General features: G+C 39.3%; 1 protein-coding gene across 2 annotated transcripts; it reads left to right on the top strand.

Moving 5' to 3' along the window:
- The first annotated feature begins 664 nt into the window (after window positions 1-664).
- Window positions 665-19,094, top strand: robo4 (roundabout, axon guidance receptor, homolog 4). 2 transcript variants are annotated; one of them, XM_079860820.1, is made up of 19 exons: window positions 665-996; window positions 4,400-4,726; window positions 5,745-5,902; window positions 6,103-6,223; window positions 6,338-6,476; window positions 7,772-7,899; window positions 8,046-8,161; window positions 8,253-8,484; window positions 9,282-9,403; window positions 9,942-10,113; window positions 10,199-10,384; window positions 10,474-10,516; window positions 11,145-11,260; window positions 12,202-12,522; window positions 12,596-12,703; window positions 12,799-12,937; window positions 15,490-15,744; window positions 15,820-16,151; window positions 17,626-19,094. In XM_079860820.1, exons 1-19 carry the CDS (start codon window positions 804-806, stop codon window positions 17,844-17,846), a joined length of 3,429 nt encoding a protein of 1,142 aa, XP_079716946.1. In that variant the 5' UTR covers window positions 665-803; the 3' UTR covers window positions 17,847-19,094. The 2 variants fall into 2 exon arrangements, with proteins under 2 accessions (XP_079716946.1, XP_079716947.1); XM_079860821.1 differs by lacking the exon at window positions 665-996 and adding an exon at window positions 2,769-3,107.
- Window positions 19,095-19,875: the final 781 nt, after the last annotated feature.

Here is a 19,875-nt window from a genome sequence, read left to right as displayed (position 1 = left end):
CAAATGAGAACGTTCCAGTTGCATTAGCGATTCGGTCCGCTCACCTCTCCTCTTGGCGTAAAATAGAAATTGTGTTGAGAAAGTGAGAATCCCCTCAAACAAAAGCCATCCCTTTCATGACCGACAAGCAGCCAAAGCCATTGGAGAGGGTCAGTTTTGTTTGAAAACACTCCCTCTCTCATGCCTTTGAGAGAGTAGCTTGATGCAGAAATGAAGGGTGTCTACTTCGCCTTTTGTGGTACGGGCCAATAGCAGTCAGGCAATACGTTTTCACCCGTTTGATGTTTAAAGAGCACGAGAGTATGTCATTCTGAAGGATTTGATCAGTCGACTAGCAGACACTTGATTAATGGAACTGATCCCTTTCGGTATGGGAGATCCCCTTCCGTCCCCTCCCCGTTCACTCCCGGGCCTTGTTTTCCGTCTTTGGGACGTGCAGAACGAATGACACAGATGTTGTTGGAGGAGACAGTCCCCGTCCCTCTCCTCCTCTCCCGCGCTCCCAGCATGGGGCCTGAAACTTGTTTTTCAATCATTGTTTCCGCCAACTTCTTTCCCAAAAGAGAAAAGCGAGGCGAGAAAGAGGAGGGAGAGAGCGGAGGGAGCGCTTAATAAAAGAGGGAGGGAAAGTAAATACAAAGCATTTGTGGAATATAAAGAAAAACATTCTTTATAACAATCTCCCAATAATTTAGCACTGCGAGGACTGTGGGGAGAAGGGTGGATCGGTCTTAGCCACAGTTGGGAAGTTGGGATGGTGTAGTGGAGGGTGCAGAGCCAGAGGAGAGGAGCTTTAAGTGAAGATGCAGGTGTCAGCATGGCTGCTGTGGGTGGCATGGCTGTGTACCTGGACCGAGGCGGCGCGCCACTGCCAATGCCAGTGCGCGTGCCTACCTGACGAGCAGGTGGAACAGAGGTCAGAGGGAAGAGGGCACCTTCGCCATCGTCTGGCACACCAGCGGGCATCACACAGGGAGAGGGCCCATCGCAGGAAAGGTAAAACCAATGGATTTTTTTGGGGGGGGGGGGGGGGGGGGGGTATAGCATTGTTATAAAACTTATTGATGTAAAATTGTGATGATTTACAGATTGTTTTGTTGAAGAATAATCACATACTCATATACATTTATTCTAAATCTGTATATGTAAAAAAAAAAATATATATATATTCAGAACCTAATGTTATTCAGAATCAAATAGTTTCGGCAGCCGCTCTCTCGGCATATCAGCATGAGGTCCAAAGCATGAAATCAGAAAGACAGTGATAACTTGATAAAGTCTTTTTTCACTTCATGATTTTCACTTGTGGTCACTGTTGATTTAATTTACACGTGAAGAGTTTATTAAGTTGGCGTTACGGTACCGTATTGTGTTGCGTTTACGTGACTATTTTGAAGTTTCACTGTTTAAAAAACTTTAGTTGATGTAGTTTATGGTATATTTGACCTTTTAGTGGATGGTTTGTGAATGATTTGTTGAATAGTTGATGTTGTTTGACTTTTGGAAAGTGATGAACAAGGGGAAAAATAGGTGAAGTTAAACCAATTTCTTCTTCCTTTCCTATTCAATGAAAATAAAAAATCCTCCCAACTGAGATTTTATATAGCCTATATATATATATATAGTTCTAAATATCTATAAAAAAACACTTGTTACTTACTAAAAGCATGCTTTATTCCTTGTTTGAGACAGTTTTGTATATAAATAATGCTATTAAAGGTCATACTCGGACTCTTTTAAGAAATTCAATTCAAAGAGAATTATTTATGAGTAAAATGTGCTGAAAAGTTACTCTAAGTGCTAAATCAGCCTGGGCTTCTTTTGCGGCGCAGCTTTAATTCTGTGTTGTGGTATGCAGCCCCACAGTCCCTCAACATCTTTTGTTAGTCGCTGAAAGCTGGTGATCCACAGGGCCATCAAGGCACTGCTCTCTGGATCAATATACGTGTCCATCAGTGTGGCTTGCTCTTTTAGGCCACACAATGGACAGTTCTCTAAACAACACTTTATTTATATGTGGCTTTCGAGAAAATGAACTGCCGTCGCCTCTGCTTTTCTCTCTTCTCTTTTCTTTTCGCTTTCTCACTCCGTCTCACCCCCTCAGCGACCGTATTTACACAGACTTAATAGTAATTGGAATTAGCAAGTGTTTCCCCTAAGGGGTTGTTTTAGTTCTACAGTAGCAGCTGTGCTTAACTTTCACTTTTATTTTGTCTTTTCATCATATTCTTTAAGAATCTAAGCGACAAGTTTGATATTTAATGGAAAAAAAGTTTCTTGTGTAACTTGAACATAACTGGTTTGTGGTAACTTTCTATTCTGTTAAGTTTAACAATTTTTCTGATTTGTTAAGGAATATTTTGTGCTGATTTAATTTTTTTTTAAAGAGTAAGTTTTTCTTGGCTGTGAGGTCTAATGCTTTCCTGTTTATGCATGCTGTCATCAGAGACATTTGTTAGAAACCTTTATCGCACAATTAATTACTGAATAGTAAAATCACTATCATACATAACCACCACCTTCCTAACAATAAAAGTTGTCTAGAAGTAGTCGCCATGTAAAAAAAAAAGAAAAGAAAAAAAAAAGTTCGAGACACTATAGAAGAAGAAAAAACTCTCGAAACGAACACTCCCGTTTTTGGCCCAAAGTGCCATTGTTTAAACATGTTGTCTTGAATTCAATCCCAAAACAAAAACAGAGGGCAAAAGCACGACTTCAGGAAACTGTAAGTCACATGTGTGTAGTTTAGGCTACCTCAGCAATTGTTAGAGGCATTAGTTATCGCTGGGTCGTCAGTTATCGGAGGTGTAAATCCACTCCGGTCATGTCATCAACTCCTCCTGAGTCCTGCTGCTGCTCGAGTCACCGGGGCGGGTCTCAATCCGGATGGCGCTCTGTTCAACACTCATACTGACTGAAACGACGGACACACATGACTGGGATAACTGTAGAACTATTGCGTTTTTGTTGAGGATTTGTAACGCAGTTAGTAGTCTAACAGCGATGCCTTTGATTGTTTTCATAAACTGAATTCGACGTGACACGTAATATGACGAGACATTTAATCAGGCTCTTTTGGGTTTTGGGGATTTTTTATAATATTGAAGGTAAGCTCTAACTTTTTCAGTGTGTAACTATCGTCGTGTTAGTGATGAAGAAATCCTGTAATTCTGACAGAATATTTATTAATTTTACAACAACAAAAATCCATTCGACCGATACGGATACCTATTTTTTTATGTTTCAATGTATAATAATTACTATCTAGAAACGATTAGATTTATTTCCTAGTTGTGTAGGACAATAATAATAACTGAATTAGATTATAGTATTTCTATATTATTTTTGCATTTTTTACGATGATATGTGTTATAGGCCCTTTAAGAACGAATAAGTTGAGTATAACAGTGGGCTATATTAATGTTACTATAGGCTACCTTTCAACCCCATCATCTTATAAGAAAGTTAACATTTCAATAGCTATATTACTATTAATTTAGTTACATATGTTAAACGTATACGTCTAAATGTTACTCCAAATTTTAAGAAATGTTATTTACATGCAAGGCGTCCAGAAGCCCTCTAACATATGCCTGTTTATAAAAATCAAACTTTAAGCACAAAACTTTTTAAATGATGTCTATTGTTTCCTTTAAACAGTCTCAAAGCCCATTTAGAAACTCACAATATACTGTTAAAAGTGCAGCATTTCTTCTTTTTTCTTTTTTTACATACTTCCAGTGTTTCTCCCAAATTCCTCCACAGTGAAAATGACATAGCAGGACTGTGAGACTGTGTTTCCTCTCTTTCAGGAAACTGCCCCATCAGAGACAATAGAAACTTTTAATAGGCAAACACATTTTTGCCAAGAATGTAGAGCTCGAATTCTCCATTGTGCATTTCATCCTAGTTTACTTTTGATGCATCAGGAACAGACTTAGCATACAGATTGGCTTATTTCAGTTTATGTTTACCAACATCATTTATGTTTTTCAAATCCGATAGACAACAAGGACTTTTTTTTTTGGTTTCAATGACACCCTCTCATGCCCATGTGATTGGCATGTTTTGGCGTGAGAGTACAAAGAGACATTGTAGGTCATTGTAAGTGGGCCAATAATAGCAGAGGGCCATTCCTGCACTTGGTGCACACAGGTGACGGATGTCCTGTTGGTCTATGACTTTGTTTGTAAGTGCTGGGGCTTTTGTTCCTCTCTAGAGTGGGAAAAACAGCCTCCGGCACTGACTCCGTACAGGAAATGTGTTTCCCTCACTCATCGCGGGGTCATCTGGCCATCCTAAACAAAAGAATTCAACGAGCACTCAGGACTGGAATTTGTTCAATGTATTTGTTTAGTGGATGTCACTGGTGTTTGATTCTCCATTTTCTGTCCTCCAGGTTCCAGGCTCGTTTCAGATAGCGGCCTACCCCGTATCGTCCACCATCCCTCTGATGTGGTGGTCCGGGTGGGCAGCCCGGCCACGCTATCCTGCCGGGCAGAGGGCAACCCTGAGCCCACCATTGAGTGGCTCAGAAATGGCCAACCACTTGATATAAACAAGATGGATGCGCAATCACAGCCTATCGTTTTACCAGAAGGAAGTTTGTTCTTCTTCAGCGTCGTCCCCGGCCGAAAGAGTCAGTCCCATGAAGCAGTGTATGCCTGTGTTGCTCGGAACAGCGTCGGGATTGCGACCAGCAGAAACGCCTCTCTTCATATAGCAGGTTTGAACCAGGACACTGCCAGCAGTGTGATGTTTCCTTATATTTAAAGGACAGTTCACCTGAAAAAATGAGTGAACTCATTGTCATTTTGTTTAAAATCTATATGCATTTCGTTGTTTTGTGGAACATGACGACATTTTGACAAATGTTTTTTTTTTTTTTTTCAATAAATAAGTCAATGGGGTCCAAAAAAAACATCTCCACTGTCAGTTCCCACATAAACTCACTTGTTTGACCCCGATAACAATGAGTGACCTATCAAGACCTACTTAAATGCTCTGAAGGAACAAGAGGGTGAAGAAGCTTATTAAGATGTTCCATGAGATTACTGAAGATCAGATGTCAAAGTTTGCTTTCCTGCCCGAAACAAACAGAGAACTAATTGAGCTGTGACAGCATGCTGTGTTTGTAGCCCAAACAGATTCCTTGACAGGCCCGTTTACTCTGCATTCCACTGGATTGAAGCAGGACCTGATTGAGACATTAAATCAATTGTTGCACACAATGAATTTGCGTTTCATCTGCTAGATAAACAAGCTACATCAGATGAGTCGACAATGGGCATTGATTACTAAAGCAAAAGGACGTTAATGATGAAAAATATCTACAAAACATTTTTTCCCCCTGAAATGTAGCAACTGATTGTCAGAATTTCTGTTCGTTTTTTGACCACAACTGGCAATTAGCATTTAGACTGCCATTCAAATGTTTGGGGTCGGTAAGATTTTTGTTGGAAACCGTGTTCAGGATTCTTTGATAAATATAAAGTTCAAAAGAACAACATTTATTTGAAATAGGAATGTTTTGTAACTTTATAAAACTGTAATTTTTGCATCCTCGCTGAATAAAAGTATTTATTTTTAAAAAATCAGATCTTACCGACAGACTTTTAAACAGTATTGCATGTTAACCTTTTAGCACTATATATAGCACTACAGAATATAGTATATAGATAGATTTATTTTAATTCACTCAAGGGTGTGTGAAACTCAGATCATTGTGACTGTGTTATTTTCAGCTCTGCGAGAGGACTTCCGTGTGCAGCCCAGTGGCGTGGAGGTGGTGGTTGGTGAGGTTGCTGTGATGGATTGCAGCCCACCCGTGGGACATCCTGAGCCCAACGTTACCTGGAGGAAAGACGGGATTCCCATCAACAGCAGCAATGAACATTATAGTGTAAGAGCAAAATGTATTTAATTTTGACATTGTTTTCAAATTTCTTGGGTTTGATTTGTCTGTTAATATCTTTTTCTTGAGAACTCTTCTTGGTAAATGTCTGTAGAGGGCAGTATAACACAGAAAGTGAATCCTTAGTACCCTGAACAGTGTTTTGTGTGCCTGGATCACAATATATTTCTGCTTATCTTCATATATAGGAACTGAATGGTAAACTGATCATTGCTCCAGCCCAGAAGAATGACTCTGGAGTTTACAGCTGTATAGCCTCAAACATAGTTGGAGTGAGGGAAAGCCGTGCCGCGCGACTGTCTGTATTAGGTGAGACCTGTTAATGTGCTTTAATGCAACATGGTGTGATTTCTAAGTTAGTCAAATACATCTACACTGTGCTCTAAAATTTCAAAGACCCATGCTTCTGTTATTCTTCCTCAGCTAAGCCAATGTTATTGCGTAAACCAGAGGATGTCTCAGTGCAGCTTGGGGAGTCAGCACAGTTTTTCTGTGAGGCTGATGGAGACCCCATGCCCTCCGTAGAGTGGAGCCGAGACCAAGGACCTCTACCCAATGGCAGGTCAGACCCCTCATATTGGCCATCACAAACATGCTGGTTATTGATCTTTCCACATCATTTGAATGTAGTACCTGCAGGTTTTTATGAGGCTACAGTCATTTATTATGCACTAAGAGTGTAATAAATGAAAAATAATACATAAAATAATAAACAAACCTAGTCATTTTTTTAAAATAAACTGAATCATGTATAGCAGGGCCTTTTCCGACCCAAACTCTCAGCCAAGCCATTGACACCCTATATTAAATGTTTGATTTTTCTTGTAAAACTACATATCTTCCTTTACTAACATTAGCAAATATGATTGCTTTATGCTTAATTAGTGTTGACCTAGTTTTCAAATTAATTAGCCTACCTTTATGTCCTGGATTCAACCATAAGTTGGCACAAAATGGAAGTTGCGAAAGTCTTTTCTTCCCTATTGTGACGTATATCCGAGTGAAATGGCTTCTTGAACAAGAAAAAATGAGGATTGATTGGATGGTTGTGGTTTGCTGTTGCTATGATCTAAAGTCTGTAAAAAAAGATGGACAACATGTCTTCACTTCCTTCCACTGTACAAAAATGAAGTCAGAAATGATGCCTGATGTCAAATGATGTCATTTGGAGCCTGAGTCTGGGCAGTAGCGATCCTAGTATCAAGCTAGTAGTCAACCTAGTATCAAAAACCCTACTCCCACAGACTCAATAGCAAGCACAGCTGTCAATCATGACGTTACACTCCGCTTTTATAGCATCAAATTAACTAAAACCAAACTTGTTGGAAAAAGAAACCCTTGAACATAAACCAGCGTAATAAGAACTACCTAAAATGACAGAAACCATCTTCGGAAAAACATTATTTGAAGTGTAATTGTAATTTGACATTCTATTTGATTACATGGAGAGGGCGGGGTTTATGACCTATATTGCAGCCAGCCACCAGGGGGCGATCAAAATGTTTTGGCTTCACTTTTCAGGACATGTGCACACTTGCTGTGATCTCATGTGAATGACAGGTTGTCCCGCATTCACACCAGTAAACATGTCATCAGAGAAAAGAGGGAGAAGTTATTTTGATTAAAGATTACGAGGGCACATCATTTAATGATGTGCACAGATAAATCATTTTTCAGAAACATTGCTATATTCCATAAAAATAAGTCCATTTTGATTTCATGACTTTTCATAATTCATTTGTTAAAAATCTATGAATAAAATTATGTTTTATATTGTGCTGACCAGTATTAACATAATACGTAGTAAATTGTGAAATTACGATTCGCATCCCTAAGCTCTTTTTACACATTTGCCAGATATTTAATAAACCCAGACCACAGTCTGCAAATCCACTATGTGACGGCTCAGGACATGGGCAGGTACACCTGCACTGCAGAGAATAAGCTCGGGGTGTCTGTGGCCAGCGCACAGCTTCTTGTAGAAGGTAAGAATACAAGTAATCATTCAGTTAACAGCAGTCAATCACTTTTTTTCTAAAACAGCATGCATACTTCAACCACTTCCCAGCATGCCATTTGTATTCCACTCACCCTGTCGAGATTAGTGATGTCTAGTTAATACATGTTGCAGATACAGGAAGCACTAGACTGCGAGATCTACACAAGGAGCTGTCTGCCTTACGTGTGAGCCTGGAGAACGTTACAGTTATGAGCACAGCCTCCAACATGTCTCAAGTCATGTGGAGGGTAATGCAGTTCAGCTCATCCCTGACCAAACATCCACCACACGTCAGATAATTGTGTTTTCTTAAGTAACTGTTTTCTCTTCTGTATGTAGTTGCAGTCGTCTATGTCACAGCCTCATTATCTTGAAGGCTTTGAGGTGCTGTATCGCTCTCTCCTGCCTGCCAGCTCAGAGTGGACAGCTCAAAGGGTTCCTCAGCCTGGCCTTCACACCCATGTGGGACCTCTGAAGAGAGGCTACAAGTACGAGTTCAAAGTCCGACCCTACGGCGGGAGCCTGTACGGCAGGGAGAGCAACACCAGACACTTACGAGTGCCAGAGATAGGTGAGAATCAACAGTAAAAAAAGTACTGTGGTGGCGCCATGGTACAAAGATGGTAATACCATGCTGATTATTATAGTCATATACCATAGTATTTGCATGATACTTCAAACAATACCAGAGTATTATCGTAGGACGTCCAAAAAAAACTATATTATTGTGGTTACTTAATATATCCTACATTGTTTACTTCTTATATCATGCGTATACTCTTTTGTACACTTATACATTCAAAAGTTTGAGGTCAGTAAGAATTTTTTTAAGGAAAATCATACTTTTACTCAGCAAAGACGCATTAGTTAAATAAAAAGTGATAGTAAAGACATTTATAATGTTACAAAAGATTTCGGTTTCAAAGAAATGCTGTTCTTTTAAAACTTTCTGTTCATCAAAAAATCCTGAAAAATATGTATCACACTTTCCATAATAATTTCCAATTTCCTCCAAATCAGCATATTAGAATGATTTCTGAAGGATTATGTGACACTGAAGACTTGGGGTGATGGCTGCTGAAATTTTAGCTTTGCATCCCAGAAAAAAATTACATTTTAAAATATGACAAAATAGAAAACGGTTATTTTAAATTACAGTAATATTTCACAACATTACTGTTTTAACTGTATTTTTGATATATACATGCATTGATATATATTTTTTTCAAATACATGTAGCATTGGTGAACATAAGAGACTTCTTTCAAAAACATGGAAAAAAAATCCTACAGAACTAAAAAACTATTGGACAATTAAAACCAAACTGTGTCACCTTGTGCCAAATGTAACCATGTGCCGTGTTGTCAGTTCCCAGCGCACCACCTCAGGATGTGTCCATAACAATGCCCACTGACCGTAATGACACCGCGCACCTCAGCTGGGATCCTCCCCCCCATGACGCTCACAATGGGATCATTCAGGGATATCAGGTATTACTTGCGTGCAGTCACTCATTGTGAAATCATTTTAAAGCTACTAATGCCCCGAGAGCCTTTCTCTCCAGCAGATATGGAGGAACATGTTCGTAAGTGAAAATATAATTTATTTCTTGTTCCTCAAATTAATTAATTTTAATCAAAAGAAGCCTGGAAGCAGTTAGATAATGCCTATTTTCAGCCTCAGACGTTTCTAGACTCTCTGATCAGATATAAAGTGACACGAACCTGTAAAAATCAGGTTCTGTCTTTTTACAGTATTTAGAGACACTTTTTTAAATTAGTCCACCATTCAGATTTTCTGACTAGAAAATTGATGATTATTTTCCACTAATTTCTTTGTTGCTGTTTATACAAGCATTAGCAGGGAATGCTGCACGCCTGCACCATTACATTTTTTAGCCGCTGCTTTGGTCTATTATTATGGTATCATTGATATCAGACTGGCCTAAACATCACATAAAAATGACAGATATATAGTATGTGTAGAAGCCTGCTTGTTAATGTTTTACTATGCTGTTCTTTCTGACAGGTTTGGTGTATGGAGTCTAGGGAACTGAAGTCTTTTAACTGGACAGTGGACAGTGGAACACACAGTATTGAGATCAGCACGCTGCAGCCCGGCAAGCTGTACTGGGTCACAGTGGCTGCCGTAAACGGGGCGGGAGTGGGGGTCCAGAGCGACCCATACAAACTGCTCATAGGTAAGCTAATAAACTAACACTGAGGTATAATTTTAAATTGCAACCTACTCCGTATGTTACCTGTTGCTCTCTTTTTTTCCCTCAGAGTCGAGGCAGGAGTCAGCACCGCATCAGACAGGCATACTCAGTATGTCTCATTTCCTTGCTGTGATTAAAGAGCCGGTATTCATTGGAAGCGCTGGCACCCTCCTGTGGTGTGTTTTGATGATTACTGCCCTGTTTTTGTACAGGAGACATGTCAGACCCGCCAACCTGGGAGGCAAAAGCTCAGGTAATCTATAATAAAGTCCCAGTCTAAATCCTTTTTTAAATTTACTTAACGCATAATCATACAATCATAATTCTCTCTTCCATTTATAGGCTTATATAGACTGGAAAGTGAAGATCTCATTATCAAACACAGGTAAAAAAAATTATAATAAAAAAGGAAGGTAAAGGTACAGTGACAACAATACTATTGAACTTTAAAATATACCACAGTACTAAACGATAACCATGTTAATATACCATGATACTTTAAAGAATACCATGGTACCTCAAATAGTACATGTCCAAAAAAACATAATATCGCAGTGGTACATTTCCAAAAAATCTGTACAACTAAATTTCAGATAAGAAAGAATTATGCTTGGTAAATGACAATTATGACCAAAAAAAAAGTCATACTAAAAGACATACTGTAAGTCAGAATTATGAGATGTCAAAATTCTGACCAAAACTTGAAATTACGAGATAAAGTCATAATTATGAGTTAAAAAGTCATAATTATGATAAAATATGACATTGACTTTGTCATAATTACTACTTAGTGTTTCTTAATTTCATCTTTTTATCTCATAATTTCGACTTCTCATAATTGACTTAATATCATAATTTCAACATTTTTTCTTAAAATATCAATTTATGTCATAAATATGCTTTTTTTTATCTCACAATTCTAATTTACCACAGCATGACCTTTTTTTTTCTTAAGTGGCAGAAATTGGCTTCCACAATTAATTGAGTCACCATCCTTATTATTTCCCCTCTAGAATGGCGGCACCAGACTCTCCGTGGATCTCTGGAGGCTGGAAGCCAGACTCCAGCAGTGAGCCCAAGCAGGGCCTTTGGACCCAGAAGCAGGAGAACTCGGGCTTCCGGAGGACCAGTAAGTCACAACTTCCCCTGAGTTTTAACTCGAAACTTGGAACACCATTTTCTGTCATTCATGAGACAACGCTTCCCCGCCATTGACTGAATTTTCCAGCTTTCCGTGTTTTCACTGTTATACAGTAGGGCGCGCTATTATGCAACTTCTGAAAGAAAAGCTCTGGATATAAACACAGGCAAAAAAGGAGCAGAAACGAGCTATCAAAGCATTGCTTATGCACGTTGTTGTCTTTGGGGAAAAAGGAGATTTTCTCAGCTTTTTGTTCAAAACATAGCTTTTTTTTATGAAACGTACCCACATTCAAGTGTTAATAAAAAATAATGCATTTTTGTTTAAAAGCAGAGGCTCTGTTCTTTCTTTTGATAAATTGCATGTTCATATATTCATACGATAAAGTATTTTGGGGGCCATAGAAGTTTTGTGAAAATTATAAAAAATTCTGTCAGGGAAAGAGTTGAAAAGACAGTTAATGCAAAAATTTAAATTCTGTTATCATTTACTCACCCTCATGTTGTTCCGAGCCTGTATGACTTACTTTCTTCTATGAAACACAAAAGAAGATGTTTTAAAGAATGTTCACGCTCCTCCGATACAGTGAAACTGTTCATCTGTGAAACACAAAAGAAGATGTTTTAAAGAATGTTCATGCTCCTCCGATACAGTGAAAATCTGATAACAAAATTAAAAATTTTCATTAAACTATTCCTTTTAGACTTTATTTATCCCATATCTTCGTCTCACCATCCATGCACCCTCATCTACTCCTCTTTTTTGCCTTTCGTCATCTCTCTTGATGACAGATACATCCTCATGAGAACCTTCAAAGATGCCTGTCACCCCTAAAGTCACGACTCTGCTGAGTCCTCATCAACTCTAATTACCGTTGACATCTTGGCACATTATGTAAATCTGTCTGATTTTTACCTCTGTACTGACAGCTCTGCCCATTACGGCTAAAAAGGAGCCTAACCCCCTGCGGTCAGCCGTCCCCATTGTACCAGACAATTGCGGCGTCTATGGCACCTTTTATGTGGATCTAACCGGCAATGGACTGAAGACGTTTAATAGTCCGGGTCGCTGTCCCAGAATGCCCCACGGCAACTCTCAACTGCATAACTCCGAGACTGTTCGCATCACCGAACCCATCGTCAAAACCGCCGTTGTGAGGGAAGTGCAGGCATTGCCATGGAAACGTGCCCTCCCTTCCCAGCCCAACATGGGAGTTCTGAAGGAATCGTGGGAGAAAAATTACAAGCGTGGTGAGACATCCTTACATTCACCGAGTCATTAACATTAATTTTGTCCAGCACTGACATGTTTGTCCACTTACAGAGCTGCACGCGGTGAAAAGTGTCCCATTAATGCCCGTGAATCAACACGCTCTGGCAGTGTGCAGTGTACCAAACAACCATCAGCAAAGATTCAGTCAGCACCCTGCAGGTTTGAACACTAGCATTTCTCATGTTTCTAATCCTTTGAATCTCAGAAGAAGTGTAGTGAAACTATCTCTTCTAAACTGATCTACATTCCCTCAGGTGGTGTATCAGAGCATGTGAAGCTGCCAAGTTCTCCACGTATCCTGCATTACTCCACCTCTCTGCAGCTGGTGGACATGTTACCCAGCCCTCCGCCTCTTCCAGTGGAGGACAACCACAGCCTCAGCTCAGAGGACGAGTGAGAATCACACCGACACCCAGAGCTAAATTTACATGTTCAGAGATTGGATTGCACTTTTTTTTTTTTTTTAGCTCAACAGACATTTTAGTTATGTTGGTAAAACTTTATAATAGGGTTCAATTGGTTACATTTTTTGGTAATGCATTAGGTATCATCATGAACTAACAATTATATATATTTATTTATTTATTTATTTTACAGCATTCATTTTTCTAGGTTAAAGGGACAGTTCACCCAAAAAATAATAATTTGCTGTTAATTTACTTACCCTCAGACCACCCAAGGTGTCTTTTTTCCTCTGTAGAAATGTAAAGAAGATTTTTAGCTGAAACCGTTGTCCTTGGTGATTGGTATAATGGAAGTCAAAGTCAGCTACCGTCACTTTGAGAGTAAAAAAAACAAACATATACAGGCAAAACTAAATTAATACCCGTGGCTCCTGACGATACATTGAGGTCTTATGAATCGAAACTATCAATATGTGCAAGAAACTGAACAGTTTTTACTACATTATTACCTGTAATCCACAGCCTCGGTCCTGCAAACGGTCCTGAGCGCGTTAATGGCAGTCTGGAGCACGTAATGACATCAATTGGCTCCAGTGTAGTTTGCTTCCCAACATGCTTTCTTCTGCAGAACACAAAAGAAGCTATTTTGAAGAAAGTCATACAGATTCTTTTGTGTTTCATAGAAGAAAGTAAGTCATACAGGCTCGGAATGACCTATCATATAATGTTACTTTCTAAATACACCAATACATTTTAACATTTCAAGTTAAATTGCTGTTCACTGTTGGTTACTGGAATGTTTTGCTTTTATGTTGCATAAAAAGCATCAACTTGGTGCAATGTGTTTCTCCTAAAATAGGAGTAACAAAAATCGACAAAACAAAGACAATCATTTACTCACTAAAGAGTTTGAGCTATAAAAATACACAGAGAACATAATTCAGATATTTGGTCTGGAAACAGTTTGATATAAGAGGTTTACAGGTTGTCTAGGGAAATCAGAGCACAGTGTGTAACAACTTCTGAATCTATAAAGGAGAAATGAGATCACTTGGGTCTTTTTCTCAGATGAAACATTTGAGAAGCTGTAAACTCCTAGCTTCCTGCAAAGTTTAGTGCACAGGAATATACTAGAACTTTAGATTGTCTTTCTTCTCATTGTGGCTTCATAAATGATGATAAACTTCAGTGTTTCAGCATTCTGACATAGCAGGATGTGAGTGGTGCTAAATCACCACTGCCACAGAGATTTATGTCCATTTCTCACAGACAACTTGAGGGGTTGCGCCCCTGCATGTCCGTAATGACAGTGTCTGTGACAATACCATGTCTTTATAGCGTGAGAAGAGAGAAGTCTACTACTGACTCTCTCTGCTCTCAGACTAAAAGACTGGAAACCAATTTAGCCTGTATCTCAAATCTAATGGACAGGGAGGCAGAAGGGGAAATGGCCCACACTATTTATTAGAAGGTCTGTAAGTGAGAGGAATTGTGTTTTAAATGCTGTAGGACACAAACAGGAAGTTTCTTCCGGCGGTGCAAACTAGCTAGCAGGAACGGACACAGAACTTCCCACTCAGAGTCTCATACAAACACCTTATCATTTCCTATCATTTCGCACTCGAAATGATAGAAAGTAACAATGTGCAACCTAGAGTATGTTCAAAGTGAAATTATACTGAAGCAGGTACAAAATACCACCTGGTATTGATAGAACACACTTGTGAGTTTTTGACCACAGCAAAAACATATTTGTGTATAAAACATTATCTTTTAAAAGAAAGAAATTCTGAAAAATGGTACTTTCGCCCCTGCTCTCCCCCTACGTATGTGCGATTACTTTGGTCTTTTCATCAGAAGAAAAAATCGGAGAATCTGGTTACTTGTTTTTACTTCTCAAATATTCTAAATTTCTGTCATTGAAGAGATCTCATTTGTGAGACGTGCAGGGAAAAAAAGGATATCTTGAGCGTGAATTAGGAATATGTTCCCATGACTCAGTAATTTGTGGCCATATTTTATTAATTTATTCCCTTGTTTTAGTTCAATCATAGCCACGTTTAATTAATTCCCTAGTTTTAGGTAAATCGTGGCCATGTTGTAAGCTACTAATTTGTTCCCATGTTTTCATTAAACCCAAATCATTGTCACAATTTAACAAAAAAAGCTACAAATTAGTAAAACGTGGCCACAATTTATCTAAAACAAGGGAACAATTTTAATTCTTAATTTATGACTACGATATCTTGTTCCCCCTGCATTTGAAATGCAGCTGACCTGAACAATTAGTCTGCTATCTACACATGTTTAATTAAACTATTAAATCTTATAATTGAACATTTGCGTATGGTAAACGCCAAGCTAGCAGGTTAAATGGCTAACAGTATGCTAAGCCTACATGAAAAAGTAAGCCCCGTAAAATAATAGAGAATTATATACTGTATTATTACATGTAACATAATTTAAAAGAAATGTAGCAATGCCAGAAATAGTAAGAGTAGTACGCTAGTATGAATTTAAACATGTATTCTGATCCCTCAGGTCGACCAGATCCACCAAGCTGACGGTCGACATCGGCTCTCAGCAGTCTGTGTGCGCTGCCTCTGGGCTCCAGGGTTTCACTATGTCCACTACGGGCTGTCCAACCCACCACAGCCCAGCCCAGCTCAGCCCGTCCTATAGCCACCTGTCCACTACCTCCTTCTGTCTCTCCACCGATGACTACCAGGACACCACGCTCAGTACTCAGGGCCACGCTCAGTACATGGAGATCAGCCCTAAACCACAGGGAACGAGGTAAGAGAACACCTGAAAGAGCATTTATGTGAATAAAGTATCAAGACGAGGGCTGATTTTGATGTCTCCCATCAGTACGTCTCATCAGAGTTCTCCATCAATGCCCCGTCCGTTCTCTCCCACGCCCACGTTCGGTTACATCTGCGGGCCTGTCGACCAGGAGATGGATGATGAGCAGGGATGCCAGCCGATCGGACTCAGGGGAGCCACCCTGAGAAGCACGCCCTCCTCCTGTTACAGCGAATGGGAGGGTTCGTTGTGGAACGGCTGGGGTTCGGTGTCCGAGAGCAACGCGGCGAGCGCTCGAACGAGCATCATCAGCTCTTCTGACTGCTCGTTCATAAACGACGCGAACTTTGCCCGCGTCCTGGCTCTGACAGCCGAATCTATGAGCGGTACTTTATCAGGCAAGATATAACTCTCTTCAACCTCTGTTGAATTAGGTTGTTTTATTTATAGTCTCCACATGATTATTCAAGTATCAAGTTTGCTAACAGCAATACTGATGTAGTTGGCAGAAATGGCCACTAGGTGGAAGAATCTGCTCATGCAGTCGAGGTCTGTGGCTTTATCAGCAGGTCCACACAGATTCAGCACATGGAAGCTCTGCTCATTTCCACACAATTGGAATGGCCACTAAGTAGTGCATGATAAAATAAACTGTAAATAAAAAAAAACATTTGGGTGAAAATCTAAATCAAGCTTTCAGGTACCAGTAATAGTGTAGTACTCTCAAATCTCACATTTGACCTTGTTTAAACCTGTTCTGCAAATGTCTAATGGGCATACTTATAAGTTATTTATAAGTCTGGCTGCATTAGTTTCTAAAACTGATCACATTTCAGTTTTATTTGCTGCTCACCACCCTTTTTCAGTTTATTATTAATTTCTCAGCTCTGTAAGGCTGTACTGTTTTTTTGTGCCTCATTTGCATAGTCGTCAAATAAGTATTATGTAAATATTCACTTCAATTCAGATCATAATTATGTATGAAGTGGCCTTAAGACATCTGGTCACATTTAATATTCGAATACCATTGCATTGCAGTAAATAACAAAATATCAACCCAAGTTGCTTTTATTCTATAGGAAGACAGCACAAGCAAAATAGGTTTGAAATGATAAATGAAGATAAAATGCTTTTGGACACTTTCAAGTTGTCAAATTTTAATTGAACATATTCATAATTGTGATAAACTACACCAGCCTTCATCTAGAGACAAAAAAATGGCTCAGAAAAGTTAGGTTAGTTCTGAGAAAAGCTTTTGCACTATTTTATTTGAAATTTTTTATTTATTTAATGCAATCCCATTTAAACTATTTAAAGTGTCACTTAAGCACCTTTTGGGATCGTTGCATAATTTAATTGGAGAACTGTATTTTGGATGAGAATTCTCATTGTCAGATCACATTCACAAGGCACCGCAGCATTACGCTTCCCAATGAGACAGTGAAAAATAGCAGCCCCACTTTGGTACAATGAGAAATAATGGGATTTGAGGACCTGTCTGCAAATTGTCTGAACTCCCCCACCATCCTCTCTGAAGTTTCAGCAAATCAATCACGCCTTTCAAAAGAGAAACCTACAGGGACTTTCCTCTCTCCATTTGCTGATTGTTTCCCCCTTTCACTCTCTCTCTCTCTATCTGTCTTTCAATCTCCGTGAATGCATCAGGTTAAATGACTAGTACATTGTAACCGATGGGTTCAGCAGCGATGTGCATTATCATTCAGCGTTATTATGGTCAAATTGACTTGTGCGACTTTATACGTATTAACAGATTGCTTTTGGTTGTGTGTATTGCACCTATGTGCATGTGTATGCATACATCGCTCTTGATTTCCTTTGTGATGTGTGTGTGTGTTCGTGCATTTTCTGCAGATTTCTCCCCGCCTGCATCCCCCCTGAGCGTTCTGTTCCCCCCTCGAGAGTGTTTTGGAGAGGTGGAGCCGCTGCCCGTGTGGGACTGGAGCACGGCTTGGGTGGAGGAGCTGGAGGCCCAGTTCAAAGCCTCCAGAGAGACCAGAAGAACGGCCACATCTAGCAGACACTCGGGCATTGAGCACTGGAGAGGACATCTGGAGACCCCCTCGCACCGATGATCGACTTGTACACGCTTAAGGGTTGTTTATGGACTACATTTCCCTGCGTTCCTCAGGGCAACCCCCCCTCCTTGTAGTTTTGATGGTCTTGGGTTTGTAGCAAGGTCAATTAAATGGAAAAACACACTGCTGTAAGGTACAGTGTGCGCAGTGTACGCCACTTGTACAGTTGTACCACACCATAATAAAGACTATTGTACAGGACATTCACATTGGCATTCGAAGACATGTAAATAAACCAGTTTTATTTAATAAACCTCCACATACGCTTTTATAAATCAAATACGCTTTTATATGACAGAGTTCTCTAAAATACACAGGAATTATTCTACAAGATGTTTTGTATTTTATGATTCATTTTTATTATTCTTTCTTTCAATTTTGTTTTGAAAAATGTTAGTCAAGTTTGCATTTAACCTGCTATATAATGGAACAATGTTAGCAACTTTAGATAACTTTTATTTTTATTGATTATTGTTTTTTGTTTGTATGAACGTAGTTTTTTCATTCGAAATATTGTTTTAGCTGTCATTTTTTAATGCACGTCAAATATTCCTCACACTCTGCACTTCTAAAAAGTGAAATTTTAGCTCATTTTATTTTTACTAATTGCCTTTAAAAGTTAATAAATGAGTATTTTATCGCAAGTATCGGCCTCTTGGATCACTGACATGTGTTTGTTGCATTTGTGTCCTACTGTCTCGTAGTTAAGGGTGCACAAGAGGTCTGTCAAGAGAACATGTACGGCCCCTCCAGAGCTCTAATCCTCACCGCAAGCCAGAAGAACAAAATCAGACAACCCTAGACACCCACTGGACACACACACACACACAGAAAACACAAGTGACCCTGGCACGACTGCAGAGGGATTATCGCTTGTCCCCTTCTCTCTCTCTCTCTCCCTACGGCCATATGCTTGGCACAAAACACACCTCCCCCATTACACACTTTTATGCATGTGCACACAAACACACTACTTGGATCTACAGCCTTGAATTCGTGTATGGCCAAAAAGGCATCTTTTTATAGCCTGCTGGTAATCCTTTGACCCAGTTTGCCATGCATGACCACACTAAAATGTTACCAACTTTTGCTTCTCTTGTTTCTTTCTTTCATTTGTCACAGCAGAGCACCCCGCATTTGTCCCCAAGGATTATTTTTTGCATGAAACAATTCGAGTTCCTTCATTAATGCAAATATAAAATGTCCTGTTTTATTGAAAAATAAATGTGCAAGAGACTAAACGTGAATCAAGGCAAAATTCTTTATCATTCTTTGCTTGGAAGTAAAATGAAGTTGTAATTTCTTGGAAATACCTTTTGCAGCGATATACTGTTAACATCCGGACGCCATCCACGCTGTTGAGAGCGACGTTTAGATGAATATGTACTGTAAATATGTGCTGCGCACTTTCCTCTAAATAACAAAATAAACAGACACACACACACAAAGACACAAAACAGCAGTTAAGAAAGCATCTAATCATATTGATGTGGATATGATTGCATCAGCTCTGCAATTTATCGGCATCATGTCAACACTGTTATGATAGTTTGATTATAAAAGTATATTTGAGTATACAGATCTGACTATGTGAGACTATAGTTTGAATTAATCCATTTTCTTTGCATGACACATTGACATTACAGTACAGAATACAGTTGTGCTCAGAATTATTGGCACCCCTGGCAAACATGATCAAAGATGCATTGTTTATTCTTTTGATCTTTCGTTACAAAAATCGAACCATTCATTTTTTAGTAAAGGGGAAATTCACATTATGAAATAAATGTTTTTCTCCACAATTATTGGCACCCCTAGACTTTTTTATGAGTAAAATATCTCTGAAGTATATTCCCATTAATGTTTACCTTTTTTAAGCACACCAGGGTGACTAGGAAATTGTCTAGCTATGGCTTCTTGTTTCACAGGAGTATGAAATAGCTATGAATCTGCCTGGACGAGGACGTGTGTCTATATTGCGAGGAGGAAGGTTTGAGTGGCCAAAGGCTCTCCAAGGATCACAGAT

This window comes from Squalius cephalus (assembly GCF_949319135.1).
Source record: "Squalius cephalus genome assembly, chromosome: 24".
Taxonomy (NCBI): domain Eukaryota; kingdom Metazoa; phylum Chordata; class Actinopteri; order Cypriniformes; family Leuciscidae; genus Squalius; species Squalius cephalus.
The sequence above is the reverse complement of the archived record's forward strand: the minus strand, read 5'-3'. Positions and strand labels throughout refer to the sequence as shown.